The following is a 13,291-nucleotide window of genomic DNA, read 5'->3' as shown; positions in this document are numbered from 1 at the left end:
TCTTAGCTAATCTAGGATATTTTCTGTACCAAAATTATCATCGTCATCCAATATTCATCTAGGAACTTTGGCTAAATTCCAGAATGCTTGTTAATGACAACACTGTAATACTGCCTTATATATGCATATCACTTTGCAATTTACAACCTGATATGGTTTGTCTGTGTCCTCACCCAAATCTCATTTTGAATTGTAGTTCCCATAATCCCCACATGTTGAGGAAGGGATTCAGTGGGAGGTAATTGAATTATAGGGGCAGTTTCCCCCATAGTATTCTTGTGATAGTAAGTTCTCATGAGATCTGATGGTTTTATAAGGGGATTTCCCCTTTGCTTGGCTCTCATTCTCTCTCCTGCCACCTTGAAAGACATGTTTGCTTCTCCTTCCACCATGATTGTAAGTTTCCTGAGGCTTCTCCAGCCATGTGAAACTGTGAGTCAATTAAACCTCTTTTTTTTTTAATATATTACCCAACCTTGGGAATGTCTTTATTAGCAGTGTGAGAATGGACTGACACATAATCTAATTTACATAATCCTGTCTTGGTTAGTAAAATATTCTGTTTTAAGGGTGGCGGTACACATGCTATGACCTCAGTCCTTCTTAGCTTCTTGTTCAAGATCTGAAGCTGCAAGCCCACCCTGCAATCACTCTGTGACCCAGTCTGTGGAGTTTGCCATCCAGTGACAGAAAAATGTTTGGGATTTTGACACTTGAGTCAAATCATATGATTCACCAGTGTAATCATCTTCATTGGCTAAAATCACATACATTTGACTACAGCAGAGTGTGAACTCCAATGCCCATAGGGATCAAACTGTCTAAAATGAGCGAAGTGAAAGTGGCATTGGAGAGACAATAAGGAGGATTGGGGATTGTGTCAAATCCTGATTGTTCTGATTGTTGCCATGTGGGAACTCAAGCCTGATAGTAATCTCTGCAAAATTCTCAAGAAAAACATGAAATCTGTATACATGCTTGTAAAATATCCAAATTTTTAAAAAGAGAAATCCTTTAAAATATTTTGAAAACTCTGTGAGAGACCTCTGTGTTATGATGTAAAAAGTGTGCAACTGGAAGTCTCACATTATCAAAAAAGTTCATGATAAAACAGTTGTTTAAATGGGTGAGTATTGGTTAAATGCTCAAGAATTTCATCTTTCTATAACACAAGTCTTTACCCTGTAGAAATTTCTCTATAATGGTTGTTTTTATAAAGTGTAGTGCTGTAATACCTAAACATCAGGAAATATTGACTTCATACGGACTTCTGCTTGAGAGCAACATCTTCTGTCACCATAAGCACTATCCCTGAAACAGCACTTCTTAACATTTCTGTCACTTTCCTCAATGCTGTTAAGATAAACAATGCAAAAAGTTACTCAAACAAAAGAGATGGGTTATTAACTGTACACTGTACAGGGTTATACACTGTACACTTGTTGCTCCTGATTTTTATCTCATTAAAACCTGAAACACATATACTCTAATAAAATATGCACAAAGGTGGTCTTTTTATTTTCTGTTACTGTTTTCATTTTACTCTGAGACATCCCTTCCAGCTGCAGAAAAAAAAATACTTCAAAACTTACCAATTACAGTCTGAGGCCCTTTAAGTTGAAAATCCTATCTTTTGATTTGAACAGTTTTGTTTTAGATATTATGAAGGGAATTGGAAGTTCAATCCCTACCACATCTGCTTCTTTCCTCCTGCTCACAAGGCAGTTTCTGGTTTCAAGGATATTTTTTATCCTGATGGTGGGTAGTTGGGACTAAGGCTCTTCATGCTCATTTCTGGGCCTCCATTGACCCACCCAGGTGTCCAGCTTTGGTGCTCAACAATGAAGTCTCACTTAGTGAAATTCATATTATGTTTCTTAGGCACGTATAAAGCTTGTTGAGCAGTTAGCCGTCACTAACTAACTGGGTAGTCAGCCAACACTCCCTGCTGACAAAGCCCTACTTCTATTATTATTATTGTAAAATGTACATATAATAAAATTTACCATTTTAACTATTTTAAAGTGTACAAATAAGTAACATTAAGTACATTTGCTGTGTTAAGTAACATTAAGTGCGTTCACCATGTTGTGTGATCATCACCACTCTCTATTTCCATAACCTTTTCATCGGTCCAAATAGAAACTGTGTATTCAATAAGCATTCATCACCCATTCCCCCCTCTCTGGAGCCCCTGACAACTACCAATATATTTTTAGGTCTCTATGAATTTTTTTATTCTAGATATTTCATATAAATTAACCATATTATATGTGTTTGTGTGTGTGTGTGTGTGTGTGGCATATATAACTTATATGGTCTTCAAGAGCCATCCATGTTGTGGCATACATCCATGCTTCATTCCTTTTGTGGCTGAATAATATTCCAGGGCATAGATATATTATATTTTGTTTATCCATTCATCTCTTGATGAAAAGCTGGCTTGTTTCTACTCTTGGACTATCGCAAATAAAGCTGTTATCAATAATTGTGTACAAGTGTCTGTTTGAAAAGTTGTTTTCAATTCTTTTGGGTCTATTCCTAGGAGTAGAATTGCTAAGTCATGTAGTAATTCTTTACCTACTTCTATTCTTGTTGGCATGCAGATCATCTCATTCTCTGCCATTTCCTTCATCTCACCTCTAATTAATGGTGTCAACCCACAGTTTTCACTCTAGGGACACTTAGTTTCTCTTTACAGAAGCTCTTCAACAGGCCTGTAAGCTTGAAACTCAACCTTCTGGTAGGCTTGAAACTCAGCCTTCTAGAAAAGGGGTCCCCAACTCCCAGGCCACAGATGGGTACCAGTCCATGGCCTGTTAGGTACCAGGCCACACAGCAGGAGGTGAGCAGCGGGAGAGCAAGCGAACTTCACCTGTATTTACAGCTGTTCCCCATCATTCGCATTACTACCTGAGCTCCACCTCCTGTCAGATAAGCAGAGCACTAGATTCTCATAGGAGCACGAACCTTATTGTGAACTGTCATGTGAGGGATCTAGGTTGTGCACTGCTTATGAGAATCTAATGCATGATGATCTGTTACTGTCTCACATCATCCACAGATGGGATCATCTAGCTGCAGAAACACAAGCTCAGGGCTCCTACTGATTCTAGATTATGGTGAGTTGTAACTCTATTTCATTACATATTACAAAGTAATAATAATAGAAATAAAGTTCACAGTAAATGTAATGTGCTTGAATCATTCTGAAACCATCGCTGCCCCACCCCCTGACCTGGCCCTGGTGCATGGAAAAATTGTCTTCCAGAAAATCAGTCCCTGGTGCCAAAAAGGTTGGGGACCACTGTTCCAGATGGAGAGAGACACTTAGATATTTCTAAATCTCTTGTGTACCACATGTAGACAAGATATAAAACCAGCAGAAGTCTCTGAGGCTCAAGCCTCACCTTGTTCCTTCTATGCTTTTTTTTTTTTGCTATTCCTGAGCCTCATCGGATGTGCTGGGAAAGTGAAACATCTGTCTTGATGTTCTCACACCCTCTCTCCACCTCTCTGAGTATTCTAGCAGGTATTTTTTCTTATCTCATTACACGTCTCCCATCACCCCCTCAAACCTTCCCCTCACCCCGCCACACACACACACACGTGCACACACAAATACACACACACATAACCTATCTGGGTGTTTCTATTCTTTCCACCAAGTAGATTGCTTCAACTCTAAAGAGGACGGGACATTTCTCTCTAACATTCATTCTCCATGTCTTTTTTTCTTTCCGTAACTGGAAGCACTTTCACTTCCTGGCTGGCAAGGACTTCCACTACATTCTTTTGTAAGTATTATCTGCCCTTGTTTCTTTTTCTTAAGACTTTGCTTTTTTAAAACAGTGTTAGGTTCACAAGAAAATTGAGTGGAAGTTACCGATTTCCTATATATCCCTCCCCTACACATGCATAGCCTCCAACATTCTCAACATCCCCCACCAGAGTGGTACTCTCGTTACATACAACTGAGAAACTTACACTGACACACCCTTATCACCCAAAGTCCATAGTTTACACTAAGGTTCATTCTTGGTGTGGCACATTCTATGGACTTGAATAAACATACAATTGCATTTATCAATCATTACAGAATCTCATAAAATACCTCCACTGCCCTAAGCATCCTCTGTGCTCACCTCTTCATCTATTTCTCTCCCTAACCTTGGGCAACCACTGATTTTTACTATTTCCATAGTTTTGCCTTTCTAGAATGTCATATAGTTGGAACCACACAGTATGTAGTCTTTTCAGGTTGGCTTCTTTTGCTTATTGTCTTCTTTCACTTAGTAAAAAGCATTTAAGTGTCCACCATGTCTCTTCACAGCTTGATAGCTCATTTATTTTTAGTGCTGACTAATATTCCACTCTCTGGATATACCACAGTTTATTTATTGATTCACCTCTTGAAGGACATCTTGGGTACTTCCAAGTTTTGACAATTATGAATAAAGCTGCTAGAAACATCTGTGTGCAGATTTTTCTGTAGACATCAGTTTTCTACTCCTTTGGGTGAATATCATGGAGTGCAATTGCTGAATTACATGGTAAGACTATGTTTAGTTTCTAACAAACTACTAAACTGTTTTCCAGACTGGCTATATCATTTTGCATTCCCACCAGCAACGGATGAGAATTCTTTTCGCTCCACATTCTTTCCAGCATTTGGTGTTGTCAGTGTTCTGGATTTTAGCCATTCTAAAAGGTGCATAGGATTATTTCATTGTTGCCTTTCTCTGTTGACATTGATATGGGCCATCTTCTCATTTGCTTATTTGCCATCCGTATATCTTTTTTGGTGAGGTCTCTGTTAAGGTCTTTGGCCCATTGTTTTAAATTGGGTTGTTTGCTTTCTAACTGTTGAGTTTTAAGAGGTTTTTTTTTTTTAAAAAAGACATATTTTAGATAAAAGTCTTTTATCATATACATCTTTTACAAATGTTTTCCCCTGGTCTGTGGTTCATCTTTCAGTTATCTTGACAGTGTCTTTCCCAGAGCAGAAATTTTGTCCTTTCTTGGAGTTATAATGGCAGAGGGCTGCAGGACATTATGATTTAGGGAGAAAAGAAACATGTAAGTTTAATATTTTAAATATGAAATTATCTTCCTTTCATATATAATAGCAGTCTATGTAATGCAAATCATGTGCCTTAATTAATTGCTTAATTTACATTCAGTTTGTTTAGGCATTCTTGTACGGTAAGAAAAATTGCATGCATTTTTAAGCATCTGGAAATACAAATATGTCTGGGAAAATTTCAACTGGGTCCACATGTCCCATGCTCATGTTCTCCAAGTTTACCCACAGAATAATGATGACACCTTTCATTGTGCTATAGGTAAACTTCTACTACAGCCATCCATTTGACACCAGTGAGGTTTCAGCCCCAAAAACTGTGTTTTAGCTCCTGTCCTCTTCAAGGTATGAAGCTACAAACCCATCCTACAATCACTCTATAACCTGGCCTGTATCCCAAAACCCCTTGCACTACATTGACTGGGAGGTAAATCATCAACCAAGTAAAGGTGTAGTCAAGAGAGCAGGGAGCTACACAGAGGAAAAAACTGTTAGCAATGTCAAAAGTTCGAGAGAGTAGAGGTATAATGAAGAGAGAGAGAGAGGGAGAGAAATGTGTTTTAACTACCATAGTGACCGAAACTACAGCAGAGCAGTAGAGCTTGACACCCTAGATAAATAGCTGGTACTTGCAAAAGTTTTTTGTATCAGTCTCTGCATCTTTGTAGCACTCGTTACGGTTGTAATCCATTTAGTAAATAATGGTTTAATGTTGACTTTCCTCAAAATCTTTAAGTTCCATTAAGTGTAAAGACTGTAGCTCCTATACAATATCTCTGTATCTTGTATCCACAGAATTAAACAAGATTCCTGGTACAGAGAAAACGCTTAAGACTTAACTGTGGAATGAATGCAAATTAGCAAAAGTTTAAAGACACGCAGCCTTTTGGGTATTGTGGGTGAGAGTGGAAATTTCAAATGTCAATTATAGTTCTAGTCCCATTATTAACAAGCTGCCTAAGCTTGAACACAGCATTTAATTTCTCTGATCCTCAATTCTCTCTTCTAATAAGGTGACCGGATTAGCTAAAGATCTTTCCATCATTAGTGCCTTTTTACTAAATTCAGCCCTGTTTTTTATTTATGAATGAAGATTTAGTGTTTTCTTCTTAATAGACACACATTTTATTCACAGCTCCAGGCCATTTATTGCCTGCATTTAACTTACTAAAATGAAGATATGTAGTAATTCTACTTCCCTTAACTTTTTGTCTCTTTATCTGGTTCTGGGGATTCTAACTTTCTTCACTTCCTTCTCAAATTTAGGTGTTCAGCCTTATTTATTTCTAATTTGGTTTCTACTTGCTCTTTTTCCTTCCATGGCAAGGGAGAGAGGAGAAAAGGAAAATAGAATCAGGCAACCTACCTTGGTTAGCAGTTTGACTCTTCCATGATGATCTTTTTCCAATAGTGAAGATTTTCCTCTGGGAACCACACTACCAAAGTGAATTTATATTTATACCTCCTTCAGAGATCATTTGTACTAAAGGGCTCTTTGTTGAACCTCTCTCTGGATTTTTCCTGTGTATGTGAACCTGGACTTATGCCAGTTTCCTTAACGGGTAAGCCCACTTATAATTGTGAACCCTGTAAAAAAACATTTAAACCAAACAAAGTAATAAAAATTAAAAAACAGGATTATGCTACAAATATGCAATTTTATTTCAGAAAGAAATAATTTATAATGGTTAATGATAGAGGCACGTCCCTCTTGATTACATCAAAGCATCTTGCACCACAATCTTCACGGTTTCTTAGCTACTAAAAGAATCTAATATCCAATAGAAACTAATTCAAGAAGGCTTAAAGTAAAGTAAGTTTAATATGCAGTCCAGTTCTCTAGTCTCCAGTATTATGACACAATGAAATCAGGCTCTGAGTGGGCTCGAAAGGAAGATTCCAATTCCTATTAGAAAATCAGGCAATTAGGGGAAAAATGGTTTAAGGGAAAAGAAACCTTGAGATATTGTTGAATTAATTATGTGAGTTGAGTAAAATAAGTTTGAGTTGAAATTATTTTTACAACTTTAGTCTTCCTTTCTTCAGCAGAAGAATTGGAAGGTCACACATGACAGTTCTGGAAGAGAAGATAAGGGAATGGTTGTAAAAGGGACGAAGTGGTCAGTTTCTTCCTATAGTCCCATAACTCTTAATTCTTTTAAGTTTTCCTGCTGGAGAGCATTATTTTTCATTGTAAAAATGTCCTAAGTTCTTGCCAATAAAAAGCACCTATACTTTATAGTCTATTGAATCAAGACTGATATATGGTAAGTAATTTACAGAAAGATGCATTGAGGCCAGTTCCCAGGAGGGATGCTACCATTTCATGCAAAAGTGACTCTAAAGTAAAATGAACTCTCAGAAATGTTATTCTTTCACTGGCCAACTCCTGTCATCCTACAGTCAGAACCTAAAGTTAATAGGCTCATAGGTGGCAGGTTGCTATTGTAGCTATGTTTCTAAGTCTAGGGAGTTATGTTTTTATATTTTATATATTAAGAGAACATACTGCAACACTGAAACTTTTTCTTTTGAATTTTTGCCTGTGTCAAAGAATTGAAGATATAACTTGTGTTGAAATAAAACTACTACCGAAGGGAATCCCACCCCATACACCCACTAATGACTTTTATGCACAAAGTATTAAGAATTCCTCTATTTTTCTAAAATACAGTGATAGATGCATTTTGGTAAAGTGAAAATTGAATATAAAATGTTATGATGAATTATAAATACAGATATATTTCATTTTCTCATCTTAATACTTTGCATTAAATATGAGTGTTGTATTTCTTTCAAGTTACTGAGTTAATTTTATCTGAGAAAATAATAAAATGATCATTCATTTCAGAAAGGCCTTTTGGAAAAGTTTACACTCATTTCCTTTTTACTTTCATATACATACATAACCTACTCTTGAAGAGCCAAGAAAATGCTTTAAACACCTCATGAACTCCATCAAGTGGAAAAGAACTTAAAGCAAATATTGACACAGAGTAGTGACTTACCCTATTACCTAGTGGGGATAAATTTAAATTAGCTCCTTGAGGGATGAATCAACAAAACCCAATGGTAAGTGAAGTCTGGATTGATCTTTGAGAAACTTGAACTCTGGAGTAGACTATGGAAATTTTAATGAGACTGAAATGGAAAACGAGATGAGAAGTAGTTTACAAATCATCCATAGTTATTTGAAAGATGTGTGTGTATGTGCGTCTGTGTGTATGCAGATGCAAAGAATAAAGGCGAAACAGCAGAAACCAGAGGGTGTATCAATTATAACTTAATGGCAAAAAGTCAATGTGATAAATGTAATAAAATATAAATAATAAAATAAGATAAATTAACTCAAATGTAATAAAACTGCAAACACGGTATCAATCTCTATACAAGCTATTCAGAAAAGAGAGTCAGAAAACCAATTTTTCCTTCCACAAAATTTCTCCATGCAGAAGAGTTTGCGAGTTTATAAGGAGCTCATAAAGCTTCTCATCCTAGCAGGCATCACCAACATTTTATGTTTTCTGCAAAGAACAACATAACAATCATTTGTGACTGGACAAGGAACTCATGGACATATGCCCTTCAATTCCTATGTCATGTAAGTCTCTTCATGCATACAAAGATAATTAAAAGAATATTTTTAATAAATTCATTGGATCAAAATTATCATATGCTTAATATTTATTTATTTATTTATTTATTTATTTATTTAAGATGGATTCTCACTCGGTTGCCCTGGCGGGAGTGCAGTGATGTGATCTCGGCTCACTGCAACCTTCGCCTCCACATCTCAAGCGATTCTCCCGCCTCAGCCTCCCGAGTAGCTGGGATTACAGGCTCCCACCATCATGCCCAGCTAGATTTTGTATTTTTAGAAGAGACGAGGTTTCTCCATGTTGTCCAGGCTGGTCTCGAACTCCTTTGACCTCAGGTGATCTACCTGCCTTGGTCTCCCAAAGTGCTGGGATTACAGGTGTGAGCCACTGTGCCTAGCCGGCCTAGGCATTTGTAAACTTTTACTTGTTAGTTGAATTTTTAATATATATGCATAAATGTTAGGCATACAGCTTACTAATTTTCACAAAGTGAAGAGGCTTATGCAAACACTATTCCAGTTAGAAAGTAAAACATTACTAGCACTCAAGGAGTACCTCCAAACTTGTGCTTCTTAACAACTGCCATCCTCCACCATTCTCCTCAAAAATAACCAATATTCTATTATTTTTACCACTGTAGATAAGTTATACCTGTTTTTAAACTATATGTTTGGAATCAAACTCTTTGTCTCTTTGTAGCAGATTTCTTTTGCTTAAAATGATGTTTGCGAGATTTGTTTTGTTGCATGTGGATGTAGTTGTTCATTTTCATTACATATGGTATTCAATTGTATCAATGTATCATAATTTCTCTAACCACTATGTTGCTGATGGCATTTTCATGGTGCTCAGTTTCCAAATATTAATAATCCTGTTATGAGCGAGCATTCTTCTGCACAAAGCTTTTGTTAGATGCGTATCTAAGAAGGAAATTGGGGAATTTGCGGATAATACCAAACAATTTCCAAAATGATTTTAACAATTACATTCTTACCAGCAGTGTATAAAGGGTGGCGTTGCTCTGCATTTTTGCCAATACTTGGCATGGTCAGTTTTTAAATGTTAGCCATTTTGATTATTATAAAGTGTTATTGTGATTTTTATTTGCATTTCTCTGGTGACTAATGAGGTGGCATACTTTTATGTTTATTGGCCCATTCTGCTGAGGTACTAGTTAAGTCTCTTGCCCAGTATTCTACTGAGTTGTCTGTATTTTTTCTCTGACTGATTTTTAGGAATTCTTTATATATTATGCACATGAGCCCCTTGTCAAATTATATGTGTTAGAGATATATTCCCTTACTTGCCTTTCACTTATATAATTTTTATTTGACAGAGATTCTTATTTTTCATGTGTATGTTTATAATATTTTTCTTTATGGATATGGCTTTCTTTTTTATTTTATTTGAGAAATACTTCCCCACCCCAAAGTCTTAAAGATATTATCCCATTTTTTCTTCTCAAATATGTATTGCCTTTTCTTTCATGTTAAGATATTCAATCTACTTGGAACCCATTGTTGTATATGGTGTGTGGTAGGGATGGTTTTGTTTCTTCTCCATGTAGATATTCAATTGACTCAGTGATGTTTATTTATTGAAAAGGGCATGTTTTACATAGTGCTCTTCAGTGAATGTTTATCATAAATCATAGATGAGATGGTTTGCATTCTTTATGGTGAAGCATTTGTCCATCTTAATGTTAATATCATACTATTTAACTAACTATTAGTGCTTTATAGTAAGCCTTTATCCCTGATAGAGTAACTTCCCTCACATTTTTGCTTCATATTCAAGAGTGTTTGGACTATTTTTGGCACGTGCACTTTTATATGTATTTTAGGCGATCGCTATCAATTTCCACAATAAAAATTGGAATTCTTTTGTTTGGAACCAATAAGTATACTTGAGGATAATCTACATTTTTACAATGTTAGTATTCTAATTTTTGAATAAGGCACATATTAATATTTCTCCATTTATTTGGTTCTTCAGTTTTTCTAAATTTTCCATATACATCTCTCTCTCTCTCTCTCACACACACACACACACATATACACATAGATATATGTACATAGTATTTGTATCTCTATATCTGTCTATCCTCTCCTCCCTAGTGCATACATCGGAAGGCACATAAAGTAAGTTTGTCTCCTTCTAGCGGTTTTAACTTTGATCACTCAATTAAGGTGGTACCCACCAGATCTTTTCACCTTACAGCTACCATTTATTTCTCTTTACCATTCATTTCTTTTTTTAATTAATAAGTAAGCTGAGAGATACTTGAAGTCTCAGTAAATGTCTTGTTCTTCTTCACACATGCACTCAATGGTTTAAACATTCATTTATGATTCCTATCTGAATACATTTTCAATTATTGTAATATAAAGATGAGCTTTCTCTTCACCTTTATTTCTTTATTTACTTAATATTTGTATGAACTTATGGTTTCTTATTTTATTCAATGGTAATGACTGTCGCTTTTCATTTTCAAGTTAAATTTGCCTCGAGTATGGCCAGTTGGAAGCCTCTTTAAGTTGGCTTTGTGTAATTTTGACAAGTCCTCTTTATTTTTGAGGACTTCTTTATTTTTGGCCTTATAAGATGTTACAAGCTCATTTTTTAACTTTAATAAACATGGAATTAGCCAAATCTTCAAGGAGCCCTCTTTTCTTTTAATTTGCTAAATTAATTTTTCATTATAATGTTTATTATAAATTCTTTCGGATTTTAATTCATCTATAAATAATGGTGGTTTTCTTTCTTTCTTCCAATCTTTTTTTTTTTATCATTTATATTTCCTGCATTTTGGGATTTTGTAGGATTCCTAACACAATATTAAATCTAAAAAGTGATATTGAGACCCTTGTTTCGGATCTAATTTCAGAGGAAAAGCTTTCAACCTTTCACCTTCAGAAAGGATGATGTTTGTACTATGTTTTTGTAGATGCCTTTTAAGATGTAAAAGTTTTCTTTTTTTCCTAATTGCTAAGATTTTTAAAATCATAAATGATAAAGTATTAGTGTCCTATTGCTACTGTAACAAATCAGTCAAATTCAGTACAGACTTACTACCTTACAATTCTGGAGGACAGAAGTCCAAAATGTATCAGCAAGGCTGCCTTCCTTTTGGAGATTCTAAAGGAGCATATGTCTCCTTGCCTTTCCAGGTTCTAGAGGCTGTCCACATTCCTTGGCTCATGGCCATCACTCCAGGCTCTGCTTTTGTGGTCACATCTTCTCTGACACTGCCCCTCCTGCCTCCTTCTAATAAGGACCTTAGTGATTACATTGGCCTGATCAGGATAATCATGCAGAATATGCCCACCTCAAGATCCTCCAATTAATTACATCTAAAATGCCCTTTTATCATGTAAGGAATCATTTCCATTGGTTATGGGGATTGAGTTATGTAAATCATTCATTAGAAGCCTTATCCAGCCTATCCCATGTCCAGCCTATCCCAGAAAATAAATGTTTATCAAATAATTTTTCTGCATCTACTGAAATGATCACAAATCATCTTATTCTATACATGTGGTGACTTCATTTTCAAAGTTTTATGTTGTTAAACAACCTGGCTTTCCTTGAATAATTCAGTTTCCTTGTGATGTGTTACCCCTTGTATAGGTTGCTTGATTTCCATTGATGATATTTTGCTCAGCATTTTGCATTTATCTTCATAAGTAAATTAGCCTGTAATTTTCTCTCTTTTGATGTCCTAGACAGTTTTCTTTTTTAAATACAGTAATTCTGGCCTCAGATAATGAGTTCAAAAGTATTTTTCGTTTTTCTAGTATCCTTAAACTTTCTGCTTTTGTCTTTATTATTTCTTTTCTCATACTTTCTATAGATTTAATCTGCTTTTTCTCTAATTCCTTGAGTGAGAATTTGAGCTAGAAGTATATGTATATTCTTTCTGATATACGTATTTAATGCTAAAAAGTCCCTCTAACATAACTTTAGATGCAGTTAACAAGTTTTGACATGTAGCCTTTTCATTATTGTCGTCACTAATTCCACATATATAAATAAAGTCTACTTTTCCTTTTGATTTCCTTTTACCTATAGCTTCTTGACTGTCTTATCCAGAATATGTACATTCATACACATATACACACAGATTTTCTCTGTGGGCATATTGATCCAAATTGTTTTCCTCTCATTATCAGCAGCAGTTTTCTCTGTGACTATTTGTAGACTATTACTATATATACATGAATCTACAAATAATATATGGTATTGTTCCTTGGGCTTTCAAATGTGTGTATATATATGTGTTATATTGTATCATTTTACTCATTGTTGCTTATATTTAGATTTTTATATTTGTTAATATTGATAGGTATAGCTCTAGTTCATGTATTTAAATTTCTGTTTATTTCATTGTTTCATATTAATAAAAACTACAATTTATTTATCCATTTTCTTTTCGGAAGTTTTTAAGGTTATATCCACTTTTATTGATATTATAAACAGTGCTACAATTCTCATGTTGTATATATCATTTTGTGTATTTTTGCCAAATGTGTCTCTAGCTAATATGCTTGAAGGAAGAAGTGTAGCATCATTAGGTGTAAACTTCTTCAATTGACTGGATATTTTTCAA

The 13,291-nt window shown here is 35.3% G+C and overlaps 1 protein-coding gene across 1 annotated transcript in view; it reads right to left on the bottom strand.

The window, feature by feature from the left end:
• Nucleotides 1–1,258: 1,258 nt before the first annotated feature.
• LOC105545404 (60S ribosomal protein L10-like) overlaps nucleotides 1,259–13,291 on the bottom strand; it is a 12,360-nt gene continuing 327 nt past the window's right edge. Inside the window, exon 2 of the mRNA XM_011988340.1 lies at nucleotides 1,259–1,353. Within this exon, the coding sequence (XP_011843730.1) occupies nucleotides 1,259–1,353 (95 nt within the window). The remainder of the gene's footprint in view (nucleotides 1,354–13,291) is intronic.

The sequence above is a fragment of the Mandrillus leucophaeus genome, unplaced genomic scaffold (genome assembly GCF_000951045.1).
Source record: "Mandrillus leucophaeus isolate KB7577 unplaced genomic scaffold, Mleu.le_1.0 Scaffold327, whole genome shotgun sequence".
Lineage (NCBI taxonomy): Eukaryota > Metazoa > Chordata > Mammalia > Primates > Cercopithecidae > Mandrillus > Mandrillus leucophaeus.
Note: the sequence above shows the minus strand (reverse complement) of the source record. Positions and strands in the feature narration are given on the sequence as shown.